Source organism: Crotalus tigris, unplaced genomic scaffold (genome assembly GCF_016545835.1).
Source record: "Crotalus tigris isolate CLP2741 ecotype Arizona unplaced genomic scaffold, ASM1654583v1 scf7180000024426.592134, whole genome shotgun sequence".
Classification (NCBI taxonomy): domain Eukaryota; kingdom Metazoa; phylum Chordata; class Lepidosauria; order Squamata; family Viperidae; genus Crotalus; species Crotalus tigris.
In genome coordinates, this window is record NW_024100593.1 from 572,914 (window position 1) to 592,134 (window position 19,221).

The 19,221-nt window shown below is 47.4% G+C and overlaps 1 protein-coding gene across 4 annotated transcripts in view; it reads right to left on the reverse strand.

Moving 5' to 3' along the window:
* Nucleotides 1-18,377, reverse strand: part of RECQL4 (RecQ like helicase 4) — a 37,894-nt gene extending 19,517 nt beyond the window's left edge. For 2 of the 4 annotated variants that reach the window (XR_005555091.1, XM_039330181.1), the window contains exons 1-10: nt 18,118-18,374; nt 16,747-16,890; nt 13,692-14,764; nt 13,465-13,564; nt 12,764-12,887; nt 9,457-9,579; nt 9,141-9,287; nt 6,580-6,672; nt 3,142-3,278; nt 1,436-1,519 (exon numbers count right to left, since the gene is read on the reverse strand). Coding sequence is in view for 3 of the 4 variants with exons in the window: in XM_039330181.1 (XP_039186115.1) it covers nt 1,436-1,519; nt 3,142-3,278; nt 6,580-6,672; nt 9,141-9,287; nt 9,457-9,579; nt 12,764-12,887; nt 13,465-13,564; nt 13,692-14,764; nt 16,747-16,782 (1,917 nt within the window). In the remaining variant the exon portion in view is untranslated. Of the gene's footprint in view, nt 1-1,435; nt 1,520-3,141; nt 3,279-6,579; nt 6,673-9,140; nt 9,288-9,456; nt 9,580-12,763; nt 12,888-13,464; nt 13,565-13,691; nt 14,765-16,746; nt 17,444-18,117 lie in introns of those variants that run through there. The other 2 variants (XM_039330183.1, XM_039330182.1) reach the window with 2 other exon arrangements.
* Nucleotides 18,378-19,221: the final 844 nt, after the last annotated feature.

A 19,221-nucleotide genomic window follows, 5' to 3' on the forward strand; every position in this document is an offset into this window, starting at 1 on the left:
ACAGGTGGAGAACCACTGGTATAGGGTTTCCTGCCTGAGCAGGGGGTTGGATTAGATGACCTCCAAGGTCACTTCCAACTCTGTTATTCTATTTTTTTCCTTCCTTCCTTCCTTCCTTCCTTCCTTCCTTCCTTTCTTCCTTCCTTCCTTCCTTCCTTCCTTCCTTCCTTCCTTCCTTCGTTCCTTCCTCCCTCCCTCCCTCCCTCCCTCCCTCCCTCCCTTCTCCAACACTGGAAGTATTTAAGAAGAGACTGGACAGCCATTTGTCTGAAATGGTGTAAGGTTTCCTGCCTGAGCAGGGGGTTGAACTAGTCCAGGGCTTTTCAACCTTTCCACCCATTGTACCACTTTTAGGATATGGCAACATCCGAGGACCACCAGTTGCCTAGCAAGGTGTCAAAAACTGGATGACAAAAAAAAAAAGGAAAAAAGTGATAAATTACAGGTAGTCCTTGACTTACAACAGTTTGCTTAGTGACTGTTCGAAGTGACAATGGCACCGAAAAAAGTGCCCCCCAAGCCACAGCCGAGCAAGACACCTGCCTGCCCACCCGGTGGTGCTCTTCCTCCTGTCCGAGGTTTTCATTGTTCTGAGCATTTCTGTTGAGGATTGGCAGCGAGGGTGGGGGGGGTGTTTGGTTTTTATCCCCCCCCCCCCGTCTGCTGGGTGGTTGCAGCAGGTTTTGGCCACATGACCCTGGGACACTGTGACCGTCATAAATATGAATCAGTTGCCAAGCATCTGAATGTAAATCACAAGACCCTGGAGAGGCTGCAACATTCCAGCTGATCGGCACTTCTTCTGGGCTCAGCAGAAGCGCCAGGATCAGCGCTGAGCTACAGCTGGAGCCTGGCGCTGATCCTGGCGCTTCCACTGAGCCCGGACAGCCCTGCAGCTCCAGCCGTCTCTGGCTCTGGCTTGTGTGGTGCTGCCACTGGTTCAGCTCATTCCCCTCCCCCACTACCACTTTTCTAGGATGGTGGCGTACCACCTGCCAGGTGCCCATGGACCACAGGGGGTACCCGTACCACTGGTTGAAAAGCCCTGGACTAGATGACCTCCAAGGTCCCTTCCAACTCTGCTGTTCTTTTTTTCTTTCCTTCCTTAACAACTGCAGTAATTCACTTAACAACTCTGGCAAGAAAAGTCGTAAAATGGGGCACGTAACAACTGTCTCGCTTAGCAACAGAAAATTTGGACTCACTTGTGGTCGTAAATCAAGGAGCACCTGTATTTACTGCGTTAAGTTCAAAACTGGAGGCGGGCAGGACCCAAACACACCTGACCCTACACCCCAACCGAGACCGCAAACCCCACCATTCTTAGACCGCGTGGGAATTAGGGGCTTTGCAGGGCAGTACTATCCGTAGGGTCCTCGTTTAAGGCAGTCCTCGGTTACACCGAGGCGGCTTCATGCCCAGGCAGCTGGCTCACCCGCTCCATGGCAGCCTCCCTCTGAGCCTTCGACATGCTGGAGTGGACGCAGGCCGCTTTCAGGCGCCGAGGGAGGCCGGAGACCTGCAAGAGATGCAGAGCGCGCCTCACTCAGACTTAGGCAGACACGGGGGTTACCGGCCCCCTCCCCAGGCAAAGAACAGGAGCCACGTCCCTGCGGCTTTCCCTACGGCTGCAATTTCTGCTCCAGAAAAAATGCTGAATTGTGCCTTTTGGCATTGGCCCACCCTACCTGTGCCAGGACAGGTGGCAGGCTGCGTGCAGGGTGTGTGTGGGGGTGTCTAGGACAACTTAGCACGCCCAGCTCACTGCAGGACAAGAGTTACACATAGATAGATAGATAGATAGATAGATAGATAGATAGATAGATAGATAGATAGATAGATAGATAGATAGATAGATAGATAGAGATAACAATAGATTGATATAGATAGATAGATAGATAGATAGATAGATAGATAGATAGATAGATAGATAGATAGATGGATGGATGGATGGATGGATGGATGGATGGATGGATGGATGGATGGACGGATACACCAACACAAAGATATAGATTAGATGGATGGATGAACAGAGAGATAGATAGATGACAGATATGATAGATTGATATGATTGATTGATATAATAGACAGACAGACAGATGATAGATTGATAGATATGATAGATTGATATGATAGATTGATATGATAGATCCGTGGTGGTGAACCTATGGCACCCGTGCCACAGGTGGCACACAGAGCCCTCTCTGTGGGCACATGTGCCATCGCCCCAGTCCTAGGCCTTCAGCTTTTATAAAACCTTTTCGCGTAGCCGTGTGCAAAAAAAAAAAAAAAAAAAAAAGTTCAATCAATCAATTTCCACTTCTCGTGGGAAAAAAAAGATCTCGCAAAGTTGGAATTGATTGAACTTTTTAGTCCCATCCAGTCTGTTGTTACCACCGCAGCCACGCCCACCCAATGGGCCACGCCCACCCAATGGGCCACACCCACCCGGCACCGACGATAGATAAGTGGGTTTTGGGTTGCAGTTTGGGCACTCGGTCTCTAAAAGGTTCGCCATCACTGTGATAGATTGATATGACAGGCAGAGATAGATAGATAGATAGATAGATAGATAGATAGATAGACAGACAAACAGATAGATAGATATAATTAGAGAAAGAGAGAGAGAGAGAGAGAGAGAGAGGGAGGGAGGGAGGGAGGGAGGGAGGGAGAGGGAGAGAACGAACTTTTATTGTCATTTTTTACTGTGGGCACAATGGCACACATTAAACATGAAATTTAGTTGCTTGCTCCCAAAGTGTACATGTACATAACACACATCTAAAACATACTATATACAACATATGTACAGACCTACACCCTTACATATAACTAACATGTAAATATTAATCACTGTCCATCTTGAATACATAAGGGAAGGGGAAGCTTTATATCGAACAAACGGTGGAATAGAATCATCAAAGAAAGGATGCCAAAAGGAGGGAGGGCCAGAATGAAATGTGAAGGGCAAAAATTAAAATAATTTTCTAATCATTTTAAATGCTTAAACCGAATTGTGGAATTGTCCCGCAGCAGGCTGTCCCTCGGTCAGTTGGCCACGGCGGGTTGTCCTGCCAGCCTAGAAACACCCCCACACACACACACACCACACTCCCAGTCCAAGGGCATCTTCCAGCTTACCTGATCATCCATCAGGGACACCAAGGGAGAGATCACCAACGTGATGCACGGGGACCGTTTGCCGTACAGATAGGCAGGCAGCTGGTAGCAGAGAGATTTTCCCATCCCTGTGGACAAGACCACCAAGGTGGAGAGCCCTGCAAGAGAGCAGAGTCAGAAGAGTCAGCCTCAGAACCAACAGCCACGGTAACCTTTCCCCTTGCTGGCACTCGCGCAGAAACGGCAACTTAAAGGACATCTATCCCACCCCCTGCTCAGTGCAAGATTCACTACAGCAGCTTGGATGTCCCAAAGGTGCTACCTTCAAAAGGAAACTGTACTTTGTTTTCCTTGAAAATGTTTCACTTCTCATCCAAGAAGCTTCTTCAGTTCTGACAGCTCAGTCAGAACTGAAGAAGCTTCTTGGATGAGAAGCGAAACGTCTTCAAGGAAAAACGAAGTCCAGTTGCCTTTTCGGGGGGGAAAAGCATCTTTGGGACAACTGTGACCAGGGTGATTGACAATCTCCATGGACAGCAGCTTGGATGGACGCTCACTGAGTTTCTGTATGGAAACCTTCAGAGAAAATCTTCCCAGTACAGGTGGCAGCCTGTTTCACTGACTGACTAGTCGTATTTTTAAAGTCGTATTTAGCCTGAATGTGGAAGCTTACGGTAAGGAGGTTGAGGGGTTGGTGAAGTGGTGTAAGGAAAACAGCCTAGTTTTAATACTGGAAAAATCAAAGAGATCATTGTCGATTTCAGAAAAGGCAGGCACAGCCACACTTCTCATGATTCACCTGTGGAGATGGTTACCAGCATCAAATTCCTGGGTGTGCAGCTAACGAGTAGGCTGGCCTGGTCGGTCAACAGCGAGACACTGGTGAAGCGGGCACAGCAGCGCCTGCATTTTCTGCGTCGCCTGAGAAAAGCACATCTTCCTTCCCCTGTCCTGACCACTTTCTACAGGGGGACAGTCGAGAGCATCCTGTCCTACAGCATCAGTCTGGTTTGGAAGCATCCTTGCTTCGGACAGGAAGGCGGTGCAGAGAGTGGTGAGGATGGCCAAAAAGATCGTTGGCAGTTCCCTCCCTCCCATCCAGGACACGGCACAGAAGCGTTGCTTGAGCAGGGACCGCAAGATTGTCTGGGACACAACACATCCTCTTCTCGACCTGTTTATCTTTTTAGAGGAGGGGGCTTTGTGGTATTCGTAGCAGAACATCCAGATTCAGCCAGAGTTTCATTCCATACAGCATCAACCTTGCGAACTCTCAACCTTCCTCCTTCCGTTATGTACTCAAGATGGACAGTGTTTAATATTTATTTGTTAAGCATATATAGGGGTGTGGGTCTATACATATATATAGTATGTTTAGGTGTGTGTCATGTATGTGTTTCACTTTGAGAGCGGGCAATAAAAAAACAGAGCTAGGTGTCCTTTTCTGACAGCTTCCAAGACACCTGTCAGTTCAAAGGTGACTGGTAGGGAACTGCCCCCCAAAAATTCTAGTCTAAAGAATTTTCCAAGAGTCTCTGTCCATCCAATTCATTCTAGCAGATTGGGCAAGATGCAGATCCCATCAGCCAAAGATTGTTGGCTGGCAGGGACTAGGAGAGGTGTTATTTCTGCAGTGGCACTTGCTCTGTGGAATATCCTCCCCTTGGAGATCAGAATGGCCCCAATCCTGTTGGCCTTAAAAACCTGGCTATGTTCCCGAGCTAGGGGACCATGAATGTGTTAAGAGCCCCGTTTCCGGGCTTTATTGCTTACTGGCTACACATCTCAGCTGCTCTGTATATTTATTTTGGATGTTTTTATGTTTATAAATTGCTTTTTTGTTTAACTGTTTTTAGTTTTGGAATTATAAGCCAGCGAGTCATTGATTGAGATGGGTGGCTATAGAGAGAAGGAAGGAAGGAAGGAAGGAGGGAGGGAGGGAGGGAGGGAGGGAGGGAGGGAAGGAAGGAAGGAAGGAAGGAAGGAAGGAAGGAAGGAAGGAAGGAAGCTACAATGCACACTGCCCCTTCATGTATTAAAGCAAATAGCAGAAAACACACATTTCACCTGATGTCTGCATGGCCCAGTGTTTCTCAACCTTGACAATTTTAAGGCATGTGGACTTCAACTCCCAGAATTCCACAGCCAGCATTGCTGGCTGTGGAATTCTGGGAGTTGAAGTCCACATGCCTTAAAATTGTCAAGGTTGAGAAACACTGGGCCATGGAGGATTGGAGAACAGGGCCACGTCTTGCTCAGAAAAACAGAGGAGGTGCCACACCACATTATATTTCTCCTTCCCTTCATTTTGCAACACGAAATCACGCTTCATGATGCAAAACATGCATTTTCTCTAGGCCCTATTGAGTGTGCTCAACCGAAGCTTCAGGTAAGATGGAGACCCCCCCCCCCATGGGGCAGACCTAATGTCCCATGTGCAGTGGCACAAGCATGCCAGGAAAAAAGGAACATGCCTTTTATGTCAATGTTACAATGTTCTGTCAGGAGGCTAGGACATAATAATGTTGGAAGGGACCTTGGAGGTCATCTAGTCCAACCCCCTGCTCGGGCAGGAAACCTTACACCATTTCGGACAAATGGCTGTCCAGTCTCTTCTTTAAAACCTCCAGTGTTGGAGCATTTACTGTTTCTGAAGGCAGGTGGTTCCACTGGTTAATTGTTCCCACTGTCAGGAAGTTTCTCCTTAGTTCTAGGTTGCTTCTCTCCCTGATCGGTTTCCATCCGTTGCTTCTTGTCCTGCCTTCAGGGGCTTTGGAGAACAGCTTGACACCCTCTTCTTTGGGGCAGCCCCTGAGATACTGGAAAACTGCTATCATGTCCCCCTTGGTCCTTCTCTTCATTAGACTAGACCAGGGGTAGGCAACCTTGGCTCGTTTATGACTGGTGGACTTCAACTCCCAGAATTCCTGAGCCAGCCGTGCTGAGGGGAAAGGGAGAGATTTCCAAGCTGAACCATGCTGGCTCAGGAATTCTGGGAGTTGAAATCCACCAGTCATAAAAGAGCCCAGGTTGCCTACCCCTGCCCTAGACCAGGGGTGGGGAATCTTGACTCTTTTATGACTGATGGACTTCAACTCCCAGAATTCCTCAGTCAGCCTCCATTTTGTTTATTAGATTTAAGACAGGAGTCTTCAAACTTGGCTCTTTTATGACTCGTGGACTTCAACTCCCAGAATTCCTGAGCCAGCCGTGCTGAGGGGAAAGGGAGAGGTTTCCAAGCTGAGCCAGGCCGGCTCAGGAATTCTGGGAGTTGAAGTCCACGAGTCATCAAGGGAGCCATAGTTTCCCCATGCTGGCTCAGGAATTCTGGGAGTTGAAGTCCACCAGTCATAAAAGAGCCACGGTTGCCTACCCCTGGACTAGACATACCAGAAACATCTGCCCACCACAACTGCCAAGATCCAAGTTAAGTTAAAAATTTGTTTCTTTACGCCCTACCTGAGAGTATTCTCATGACTGCCGTTTCCTGTCCTGGCCGGAAGGAAGTATAACCCAGCTCAGCCAATGCTTGGAAGACTTCGGGAGGCGTATCTGGACAAGACAGTGGACAACCACAGTGAGGAACGCCCGTCCTTGGGGAGGACTGAGCAGGAAGCGCTGAACGAATATACCTTCCACTTACCCCGTTGCCATTTCTTAAGGATATGGACCCTGAACAAAAGAGTCCAGATTCTGGAGAACTGGAGGTTTAGGAGGGCAGAACTGAGGACTTCAAAGCTGCCTCAGTTAGCACACATTCCTTCTATTTTTCTCAGAATAACAACAACAGAATAATCATAGAATAACCCAATTGGAAGGGACCTTAGAGGTCTTCTAGTCCAACACCCTGCTCAGGCAGGAAACCCTATAGCAGTGATGGCGAACCTATGGCACGCGTGCCAGAGGCAGCACTCGGAGCCCTCTCTGTGGGCACGCGTGCCGTCGCCCCAGCCCCGCCTCCCCCCACAGCCCCCACCTCTCCAGCAACCCCCCTGGAGGAGAGTCGCCCCTGGGCGCGGCCTGCATGAAGCAGCGCAGCCAAGGACATAGCCAGGCCTCGTGCCTCATAGCGTGCAGATGATGCTGCGGGGTGTGGGTGGAGGGCATGGCTGCCATGGCGTTGCAGGGTTGCCTGGGCGATCTGCGGCGGCCATGGAGGCAGTGCGTGGTCCTGCGGGCGGGCAGGGCAGGGGGCGGAGCAGGCAGGATGGGAGGCGGAGTGGGGGCAGGGGGCAGTTTTTGGGCACTCAGTCTCTAAAAGGTTCGCCATCACTGCCCTACACCATCTCAGACAACTGACTGTCCAGTCGCTTCTTAAAAATCTCCAGTGATGGAGCACCCGCAATTTCTGGAGGCAGGTTGTTCCACTGGTTGATTGTCCTCACTGTCAGGAAGTTTCTCCTTAATTCCAGGTTGCTTCTCGCCTTGATGAGTTTCCATCCGTTGCTTCTGGTCCTGCCCTATGGCGAACCTTTTAGAGACCGAGTGCCCAAACTGCAACCCAAAACCCACTTATTTATCGCCGGGTGGGCGTGGCCCACTGGGTGGGCGTGGCTGTGGTGGTCATGGCAGATTGGGTGGGTGTGGCCAAGGTGGGCGTGATCACCTCAATGTTGCTCGTGGGGAGGGACGCCTGTGGGGGCCGGGCACAGTTGGGGGAGATCCAGGGGGTCTCTGGCAGGTGGGGCGGTGGGCAGGAGGCTCGTCCTGCGGGGAGAGGCGAGGCAAGGCAGGGCGGGGGGGTGCCATTGTCACAGGGCAAGGCGAGGCAGGGGCCGGGGCGGTGCTGCCTGAACCCATTGGCCCCCGCACACAGAGGCCAGCGAGCGCATGGGTGCTGGGATGCATCTGGCCACGTGGGACCTTGGCGAGTTAGCGGGCAGTTGTTTAAAGAGGGACGGTTGCCATCTCCGGGGCATGGCGCGCGTGCCCACAGAGAGGGCTCCGAATGCCGCCTCTGGCACGCGTGCCATAGCTTCGCCACCACTGCCCTATACCATTTTGAACAGATGGCTGTCCAATCTCTTTTTAAAAACCTCCAGTGTTGGATCATTCACAGCTTCTGGAGGCAGGTTGTTCCATTGGTTAATTGTTCTCACTGTCAGGAAATTTCTCCTTAATTCCAGGTTGCTTCTCTCCTTTACAATAGAATAGAGGATGGAGCTGGAAGGGACCTTGGAGGTCTTCTAGTCCAGCCCCCTGCTCAAGCGGGAGAATCTATACCGTCTCAGACAGGTGATTGTCTAGCCTCGTCTTCAAAATCTCCAGTGATGGAGCACCCACAATTTCCGGGGGTAAGCTGTTCCACTGGTTGATTGTCCTCACTGTCAGGAACCCTGCTATCCTGTCCCCCCTCGTCCTTCTCTTCATTAAACTAGACATACCCAATTCCTGCAACTGTTCTTTTATGTTTTAGCCTTCCTCCACTCCTCTAAGGCAGGGGTGTCAAACTCAATTTCATTGAGGGCCGCATCAGCACTGTGGTTGCCCTGGGGGGTGGGGGTGGCGGTCAGGGTGGGTGCGGCTTACTGGGTGGGCGTGGATGGAGTGGGTGTGGTCTACTGGGTGGGCATGGCCAGCTCTACATCGTTCGCACCAAGGGGGCCTGTGGGGGCCTGGGCAGAAGTGGGACAGATCTGAGGGTCTCTGGCAGAAGGGGGTGGGACCGGGGCAAGCACCAAGGCATGGTCCATTTCTTCATTCCTCACAAAGGGTGACCCCTCCCCAGCATGCACCCAGGGGGCGGGGGCGACACGGCAGGGGCCGGTCCCTGGCTGTTTCTAGATGGCCTTGTGGAGCTAAGACTGAATGCGTTTCAGCATAGATGGCCACCACAAAGTTGTACAAGGGCTCCCGGCCGGCCTGGGCCAGGGCCAAGGCAGCGGGGGCCGTTCCCTCACTATTTCCAGGATGGCTTCACGGACCACATGAAACCATTTCGCAGGCCGCATCCGGCCCCCGGGCCTTGGGTTTGACATGTCTGCTCTAAGGAGTTGTTTTCCTCACAACCAGAGTCTTACCTCTCACTTTCTTATCTGGCCCCAATTTGTAGAAAGGCTCCATCGGTGCAGCTGGAGTGATTGTTTCAGAGGCAGGCCTTCCTATTTGCAGGTAACTTTCTTCCTGAGCGGACGGCTCCAGGGTTTCTTGGCCGTTCTCACCCTTTGCTGAGAAAGGAGAATTGAGGGAGAAATTCTCGTCAGAGGGAGCGTTGGTGATTAATAGCCTTAACCGCAACCCAACCTCATCGGGATGCTACACCTTATCGCCTGGTTTGAGGCAACCCAGAAACAATCCAGGCTCTGGCCTGGTAGATGCATAGCTCCTGCCCCTTACCTGCAATTCTCGTGTAAGCCGTATTGGTCATCCGAGCCACTTCCTCCAGAGTTAACAAGGGCACTTCCTCTTCAGCAGCACAGCTATCCTCTTCCTGCTGGCTCTCAGGAGCAGGGAGTTGACCTGTACGGATGACACCAAAGCAGTGGTTCTCAACCTTTTTTAATGCCGCGACCCCCCTCCAACCGGTCGTAAGTCGAGGACTACTCAACCGGTCGTAAGTCGAGGACTACTCAACTGGTGCAGCCCCGTTTGCAGAAGGGGACTTTTGGCGGGCTCAGCAGGGCAGAGACAGCCTGGACAATTCCTGTTGGCTTTGGAAAGCCAATGGAATTAGACTCTATTCAAGAGAGTTTCTTCTATTGGCTTTCAAAAGCCAATAGAATAAAAGGGAGGATCCCAGCTAAGGAAAAGGGGGGAAAAAATGGCGGACTGCGTTGTTTGGCGACCCCCGTGAAGTGGTCGTTCGACCCACAGGTTGAGAACCACTGCACCAAAGGAATGCAAATAATATTTTCCGTCACTGTGGCTCAGTGATTGCAATGAAGAGTTCTTAAACACACGAGCCAGCCGTGTGCTGCAGCTGCCAAAAAGGCCAACACAGTGCTAGGCTGCATTAACAGAGGGAGAGAATCAAGATCACACGAAGCGTTAATAACACTTTACAAGGCCTTGGTAAGGCCACACTTGGAATCCTGCATCCAGTTTTGGTCACCACGATGTAAAAAAGATGTTGAGACTCTAGAAAGAGTGCAGAGAAGAGCAACAAAGATGATTAAGGGACTGGAGGCTAAAACATATAAGGAACGGCTGCTGGAATTGGGTAGGTCTAGTTTAATGAAGAGACGGACGAGGGGGGACATGACAGCAGTGTTCCAATATCTCAGGGGCTGCCCCAAAGAAGAGGGAGTCAAGCTATTCTCCAAAGCCCCTGAAGGCAGGACAAGAAGCAACAGATGGAAACTAATCAAGGAGAGAAGCAACCTAGAACTAAGGAGAAACTTCCTGACAGTTAGAACAATTAACCAGTGGAACAACCTGCCACCAGAAGCTGTGAATGCTCCATCACTGGAGGTTTTTAAGAAGAGACTGGACAGCCATTTGTCCGAAATGGTATACTGTTTCCTGCCTGAGCAGGGGGTTGGACTTGATGACCTCCAAGGTCCCTTCCAACTTTATTATTATTATTATGGATCATCGCACAGTCAGCCAAATGTTCAGACTGGATTTGGCATTTTGTCTACTTATCGAGTCCTTACCCAGGACTGGGATAGGCAGATGTGGATGTTTGATGGTATTACAGATATCGTCGCAGGATGGAAGCAGTTCCTATTATTATTATTATTAATCATCGCAGTCAGCCAGATGTTCAGACTGGATTTGGCATTTTGTCTACTTATCGAGTCCTTACCCAGGACCTGGGATAGGCAGATGTGGATGTTTGATGGTATTACAGATCTCGTCGCAGGATGGAAGCAGTTCCTAGTAAGGCCGCAACTGCTTCCATCCTGCGACGATATCTGTAATACCATCAAACATCCACATCTTCTTCTTTCTTCTTCTTCTTTCTTTCTTTCCTCCTCCTCCTCCTCATTATTATTATTATTATTATTATTATTATTAATTATTATTATTATTATTATACCTTCCACTGCAAGGGCAGTCAAAGGCTCTTCTTTTTCTAAAGGACCAAGTCAGGACAAGCCCGACAGTATGTTTTCATTATGTTTATTTTAGTTTTTATATTTCTATCAATGGTTATTTTATGCCTCTGCTGCTGATTGAGCCTAATTAAACCTGGGAAATTGCCCCTGAGAAATGTTTGATCTATACAGAGGGATGGCTCTCTTCTCAGCTAATATGTTCAGGACAATTTGATTATTCTTTGAAATTCATTAATCAGCGGATTCAGGAAAGGAAGGTGGAAAATTATTGGCTCCTGCTAAAGGAAGAAAAGTAATACAATTTTACATCTGGAATTCAAGCCAACAGCAGTCAGTTATGTAATAAGGCAGAGGTTATTAATTACCAGTTTAATTATTCTAATGCTCAGTTACATTAAGATAAGACATGTGTAACTGAACACAAAATAATTAATTTATTGGGAAATGCTGAATTGGAACAAATCTCTCAGGAAGATTTAAAAAAGCATGACAGAACCAATTATATTACAAGAAATAATGGTAGAAATTTATTAATAAAACAATAAACAATAAAAATCTATGAAAGTTGTGAAAGCGCTGGTCCCACTAACCCAGTTGAATGATATAGAACTTAGATCAGCGGTTCTCAACGTTTGTGTGACGGCGACTCCGTCACACAAACGTTATGCGCATGTGCGGCGCGCATGGGGGCGGGGGGTGCATGTGTGGCGGCGCCCCCGGAGGCGCGCCGCCGCCCCCATGTGCAGCGCACATGCGCGGCGCCGCCCCCGGAGGGGAGAAAATGGCAGATCGCTGCCTTTGGCGACCCCCGAAAAATGGTCAATCGACCCCAAATGGGGTCGCAACCCATAGGTTGAGAACCACTGACTTAGATGGATGTAAGTGAGTAACATAACAGAATATCAGAGTTGGAAGGGACCTTGGAGGTCATCTAGTCCAACCCCCTGCTCAGGCAGGAAACCCTATACCATTTCAGACAACTGGCTGTCCAGTTTCTTCTTAAAAACTTCCAGTGTTAAAGAGGGAGTCAACCTATTCTGCAAAGCACACTAAAAGGCAGGACAAGAAGCAACGGGTGGAAACTAATCAAGGAGAGAAGCAACCTGGAACTAAGGAGGAAACTTTCTGACAGTGAGAACAATTAACCAGTGGAACCACCTGCCTCCAGAAGTTGTGAGTGCTCCAACACTGGAAGTTTTTAAGAAGAGACTGGACAGCCATTTGTCTGAAATAGTATAGGGCTTCCTGCCTGAACAGGGGGTTAGACTAGATGACCTCCAAGGTCCCTTCCTACTCTGATATTCTATCATATTTGTTAAATTCAATTCAATTCAATTCAATTCTACTCTATTTATTCTCAAGTTTGCTCTTTCTGTTGCTGTTCATGTCTATATTCCATTATTAATATTAATATTAATATATTCCACTATCAATAAGGTAAAGAAGGGTTTTTTTGTTATCTTTTTTTTTTTTACTGTTTCTTTGGCAAGGGAGACCCTTCTCTCAAAATCAGAAAAGTCTTTTCAGGTAAATACACAGTGCATTCCTCTGTGGCTTCAAGGCAACCTTCGCTAACTAACCTGGATTCTGCAATCAAACTTCCCAGTCTGATAATGTCAGCTAGCCAGACCCACCACATTCACCTTTGCACTGGGAAGACCAGTGACCACGTCCCCCGCATTTGAAGCAAGTGTCATTACTCCGGTCCACAAGCCTGCCACCTCCACCAAACAGTTGCCCCTTTTTCTGCCACTTCTGCTTCCACACCTAGAGGGAAGCAAAATACAGGTGAGGCAAAGAGGCAAAGAGACTTGTTCATCCTTCCCTACGTAGCCCACTAGGGAATTATCCAAGGAGCCATCCTGCCCCAATGGGAACAGCCCACCCGACTTGTTCCAGCAGAAGAGGCTGCTACAGACCCCATTGGTCAAGGAATTCTGGCTGGAGGACTCAAGGAGAAGAACCGCTCCTATTGTGGACCCGGCCCTGTGGAACATCCTGCCACTGGAAATGAGAACTGCTCCCACTCCTTTGGCCATCCGGGAAGAATATCAAAACCTAATTTCGCCACATGGTTTGGGGCCCCAAGAAGGGCACCTTCTGCTGGAAGTGGCTGATGGGATAAGAAGTGGTTGATGGGATAAGGTGGCCTCGTTTCCCCCCCCCTTCCTCAGTTCTAGTTTTTATATAGCATTGTAATTGTAATTGTTTTTATACTGATCTCTTTAAAGACTTACAAGTATCATCTAATTCTAAGAGTAAAGCATAAGAAAGAAAAAGGCTGCATCTCCAGATGTTGTCAAGGCAAGAACATCCAATGTTAGCAGCGTTGACAGCAACTTACCTGCTTGCGGAGGTGTTTTCCCTTCAAGCTGCAACTCTTTACGTGGGATTTCGTTTTCATATTGAGCCGGACAAAATTGCCACATTTCTTCGGTGGCTGCCTGGGGGAAGAAAAAAAAAAACTCACTATCAATGCAAAGCAGGACTATCCGACCTTGGCAACTGAGGACTTCAACTCCCAGAATTCCCCAGCCAGCTCCTGACTCCAGGAAAAAGCGAGGGATATACCTGAAGCTTGGAGTGACGGACTTCCCACTCCTCTTCGGGCCGTTTTCCTCAAGGAGGTCTCCAAATATATTTTCAGAAAGAAGCGGAGACATCTTCTTTTTTCCCTCTTGCACTTTGACAGGGTCTTGGTCAAAGTCGTATTCGTCCTTTCCTGGCTTTTGACTGACAGGGCGCAGTTTTTTGACAACCCGCTCTTTAGTCCTTTGGCGCTTGGCACAAACGCCGTGTTTGGAACTGCCCAGAGCAACTTCATCGTCAGCTGCAGGATCCAGATGCCTCTTCCTGCTTGATATTTTCCTTGCCTGGGTAAGGGGAGGCTGCCCGCTCTCCCCATCACACAAATCACCCCCCAGCCTGGATGAAGCGCCTTGCAGGAGAGGCTCCTCCGTTTTCCAGTTGCCATCTTTTCTGCCAGTTTTCAGGCTCTGCATCTGCTCGGCAGTGGGAATTTCAGCACTGGTTTCCTGGAAGACTACACCGATCCTTTCTTGGTCTGAAGCTGGATTATTATCCTGTGCGCTCGCTGGATTGAGGCCTTCGGGATTTTGCCTCTCCAACACGCCCTGCTGACGGTTTTCCTGAAGAGATTTGCAATCCTTTCCCCATTTTCTTTCTCCAGGTTGGAAAAAGGGAGTCTGTGTTTGGAAAGAAATGCGTTCTGGCAATCCTCGGCATAGCTCCGTCCCATTAATTGGGTCCAAACTGAAGTCTTTGATTTGTTCCTCTCTGCTCTCCAATTTTGTACCTTGGCACCTGTCTAGCCACCCAGCATCCAAACTGCTCAAACGTTTCGTTACTGTCTGCTTTTGCCATCGCAACCGGTCCAATGATGGCAGTCTCGGTTTCGGACCAGGAAAACAGAGCTGAGTACCAGCCAGGTCTGGAAACGAAGAAGGAAGAAGAGCTGTAAGTTCCTTGGCATTAGAAGCAGGCAAGTCACTGGGATTAGCTTTTAACGAAGGAGCTTCTGGTGACGGGAGAGGCACCACCTTTTCAATTTGAGGTCCATCCTGTGCTAATTTAACTGGTTTCCTTTTGGGGGTGAGAGATCTCCTTAAAGTTATAGGGCATTCCTGGGATCAAAAATAAAAAATCAGTTAGTAGAATCAGATGGATATTGGTACTGAAAATCTCCTGAAATCTAACATTTATTACATTTTATGCTGCTGCTTGCAAATTCCTTGCGTATTTTATTTACCCAATTTATATGGTCATCCATCTAAGAAACTCTACACAATGAATATATTCTTCACTCCACAGGCCAAGAGGAGAACTAAGTCTTTTGGAAGGTTTGGGCCTAAATGTTGAGACTCTAGAAAGAGTACAGAGAAGAGCAATAAAGATGATCAGGGGACTGGAGGCTAAAACATATAAAGAACGGCTGCTGGAATTAGGGATGTCTAGTCTAATGAAGAGAAGGACCAGGGGGGACATGATAGCAGTCTTCCAGTATCTCAAGAGCTGCCCCAAAGAAGAGGGAGTGAGACTATCCTCCAAAGCACCTGAAGGCAGGACAAGAAGCAACAGGTGGAAACCAGCCAAGGAGAGAAGCAACCTAGAACTAAGGAGACACTTCCTGACAGTTAGAACAATTAACCAGTGGAACTACCTGCCTCCAGGAGTGGTGAATGCTCCAACACTGGAAGTCTTTAAGAAGAGACTAGACAGCCATTTGTCTGAAATGGTATAGGGTTTCCTGCCTGAGCAGTGGGTTGGACTAGATGACCTCCAAGGACCCATCAAACTTTATTATTATTATCATCATCGTCATCATTAAATTTACAAGATAACCCTCCTTTTCTCCTTTACACTATTTACAACAGGGGTATCAAACTTGTAACATCACATGATGTGTCATGACATATCATGACTTTCCCCCCCATTGTCGGCAATGGGGTGGACGCAGTTTTGGCATGACGCATCCAGCCCACGGGCTGGCATTTGACACCCCTGATTTACAAGGTTAGAATTCAAACAATCAAGATCACATATTGGGTTAATTACATATAAAGTATGACAGCCTTTAGTTATTTTTATTTACTCTCATCAGAAAATTATATTTAAAATAAAAGATAAACAGGATCACTAGGTAACCTGACCTGTTTTTGAAAAAATAAAGAAACAGAGGGAAACAATTCCTTTTAATTTTCTCTCTGCAATCTATTTTTCTGGTTTTTTCTTGAGATTTATTTCTCTCTCTGTTTCTGGACAAGAGTGATATATCTGAGGAAAGCCATTTTTCTAATTTTCGTTTTATTTGATTTTCTTATTGTCACATCACACTGTTATTTTAATGTATTAAAATAACAAACGTAGACTTTCCTTCCAGGTCAAATGTTGCTGAACAGTTCTGAATTAGTACTAGCTATGAGTCCAGAGAAGGCTGAGCCCTAAGAAAGGCTGAGTGCCAAAGAATGGAGGCCTTTGAACTCCGGTGCTGGAGAAGACTTCGGCGAGTCCCCTGGACTGCAAGGCGATCCAACCGGTCAGTCCTGGAGGAGATCAACCCCGACTGCTCTTTAGAAGGCCAGATCCTGAAGTTGAAACTCAAGGACTTTGGCCACCTAATGAGAAGGAAGGACTTCCTGGAGAAGAGTCTAATGCTGGGAAAGATGGCGGGCAAGAGAAGAAGGGGACGACAGAGGATGAGGTGGCTGGATGGAGTCCCTGAAGCAGGAGGCCTGAGCTTCAATGGACTCCAGAAGATGGCAGAGGACAGGAAGGCCTGGAGGAACGTTGTCCATGGGCTTGTGATGGGTCGGACACTACTTCGCAACTAACAACAACGAGCCCAGAGAATGCTATGGGAGATATCTATAGTAGCTAACTCAAACTGAGATGCAATAGTCTTATGTTTGTGGACAATACAGCAGAGGTAAGAAAGAAATTAAATTGGCCCCTTTGCTTCTTTATTGACTTTCGTCCTCCAGAAGTCAAGCTACAGTACTTCTACATTCAAAACTATGATCTTTTGTACAATATATGTTGCACTGTATGAATTCAGAAAATACAACGATGTAGCAATTAAGTATGTTTTATGCAATCCTCAACAGACCTTAATTTTTGCGCCCAAGTTGCATTTCAGCTTCATCCCAAAATGCTGTGCGGAGCCCTGCAAGGCCTCTGGATTCTGCTGGGTCAGTTTAGGAATCTTCTGCCCTCGATTCAGATGTGCTCCCCAGGAACCGAAATCAGATGCCTTAAAAAACAGATCCAAGCAGAGAAAAAGACAACTCAGTTGCTAATGTTACTATCGTATTTTCAAAAAGACCCGGACAGAGCCACAAACTTGACCATCTTTTTTGGGGGGTTGCCCTGTTGTGTGAATGCAGTGGGTGTGACTAATCAATAGTTTGCCCTATGCAAATTGAGATAGTTGGGTTAAATGAGCAAACTAGGATTAGGTAAACTAGGGTTTGCAAACTGCGCAAACACAACCAATGAGTTTTGGATGCTGGGTACAAAAGGAGTGAAGGAAATGTTAACTAGCCATAGGAAATTTCAGGGAAAATGATAAGGTGTTCTACAACTCACTTAACAAGTCAATTAAACATCTAGTGGCTGCATTTGCAAAATACATAAGCTTGGTTAGTTTGAATCTGGGCTTATCTTTTGTGGTTCAGTGTATTGTATTGTGTGAACCCATAAATGTGACTGTTATAGTAACTAGATTTAGCATAATGCACAAACACAAGCAGATGTTGTTAAAACAAGTTTTGCTTTAAAGCAGGAGTCTTCCAACTTGGCCCTTTGATGACTTGTGGACTTCAACTCCCAGAATTCCTCAGCCAGGCATGCGTGCCTGGCTGAGGAATTCTGGGAGTTGAAGTCCACAAGTCATCAAAGGGCCAAGTTGGAAGACCTGTCTTAAAACATCCTGACTGAGGAATTCTGGGAGTTGAAGTCCACAAGTCATCAAAGGGCCAAGTTGGAAGACCCGTCTTAAAACATCCTGACTGAGGAATTCTGGGAGTTGAAGTCCACAAGTCATCAAAGGGCCAAGTTGGAAGACCCGTCTTAAAACATCCTGACTGAGGAATTCTGGGAGTTGAAGTCCACAAGTCATCAAAGGGCCAAGTTGGAAGACCCGTCTTAAAACATCCTGACTGAGGAATTCTGGGAGTTGAAGTCCACAAGTCATCAAAGGGCCAAGCTGGAAGACCCCTGTCTTAAAACATCCTGACTGAGGAATTCTGGGAGTTGAAGTCCACAAGTCATCAAAGGGCTAAGTTTTGAAGAACCCCGTCTTAAACCATCCTGACTGAGGAATTCCTGATTCTGGGAGTTGAAGTCCACAGTCCCATCAAAGGGCTAGACCCCCTGCCTTTTAAATGAAGACAGGCAAAATGAATTTTTTTTTCCACTTCAGGGAATCAGGGTGAGCAAAGAGAATAACTATTTTGCAAAACTAGTAACTCATCATTACCTTTTCCGGTGCTCTAGGTTCCTGATTTTCTTGGTGGCAGCTCTTGACCGATTCAGCAAGATCACGATGCTCCTTGGATTCCTTTAGTGCCTTGTACTCTCTGTACAGTGCTGGGCATGAATGAGAATTTTGAGCTAAGAATCATGCAGCTAAATTAATTCTGAAATCCATCCAATACACACAATCTTTCTTAGGTAGCAGGGTATCCGACTATATTCACTTTGCACAGAAAATAGCTTCAAATTCAAAATATTGGGGGGGGGGAGGAAGAACAGGTTCGTGTAATATTGCCCTCAGAATAAAACACTTTGTGCATCCCAGTGAAAATTCTTTTAAGGCTAAATTGGAACACGGTGATTGGAATTAAGTAAAACTTAAAAACAGGACTCGGATATAGTAATAATAATAATAATAATAATAATAATAATAATAATAATAATAATAATAATAATAATAATAATAACCCCCAGTGAGGCCCTACCTTGACGTGGTTGTGGGGCTTGTGTACTCTGAGGAAGATGAGAGCTATGCCAGAGGTTCAACCATACTGGACAGGTCTCATCAGAGGAGTCAAACAAAGAGTGTCTCTCCCATAAAAAATATGGTGAGACGTAAATTGCAGAATGCCATACCGGCTCGGACGTCACCCGGGTTAACAAGGTCCGTGCTAGATATTGGAGTTCCTGGATATCTGGTGAAAAATGGGTTACAGGACTCAGGACTGTTGGCTGAGCAACCAGGGCCAGCAGCTGCAGAACTACTGGAAGAAAAGGTGTTTACCCATCGCAAATACACAGTGATTGAAAACAAAGAAATAATGATCTGTTACTACAGATCAAGTCCAACAGAGAGATATCTAAAACTAATGCACCGTTCTGGAAAAGAACAACATCCAGAATCAGAAATGCACAGAACAGAGACTAGCAGATCAACGCCAATTTATAATACAAAATAAACTATTCACAGAAACAGAATTGGACGAACTGCAAAGGTTTACCCAGGGCAAAGAAATCAAAGCCTTACCAGAAGTAATTCAGAATGTAGAGGCAAACCAGGGAGAGTTGGCAGTGAAGGAATCCAGCAGAGATATACAACTGTTCTCAT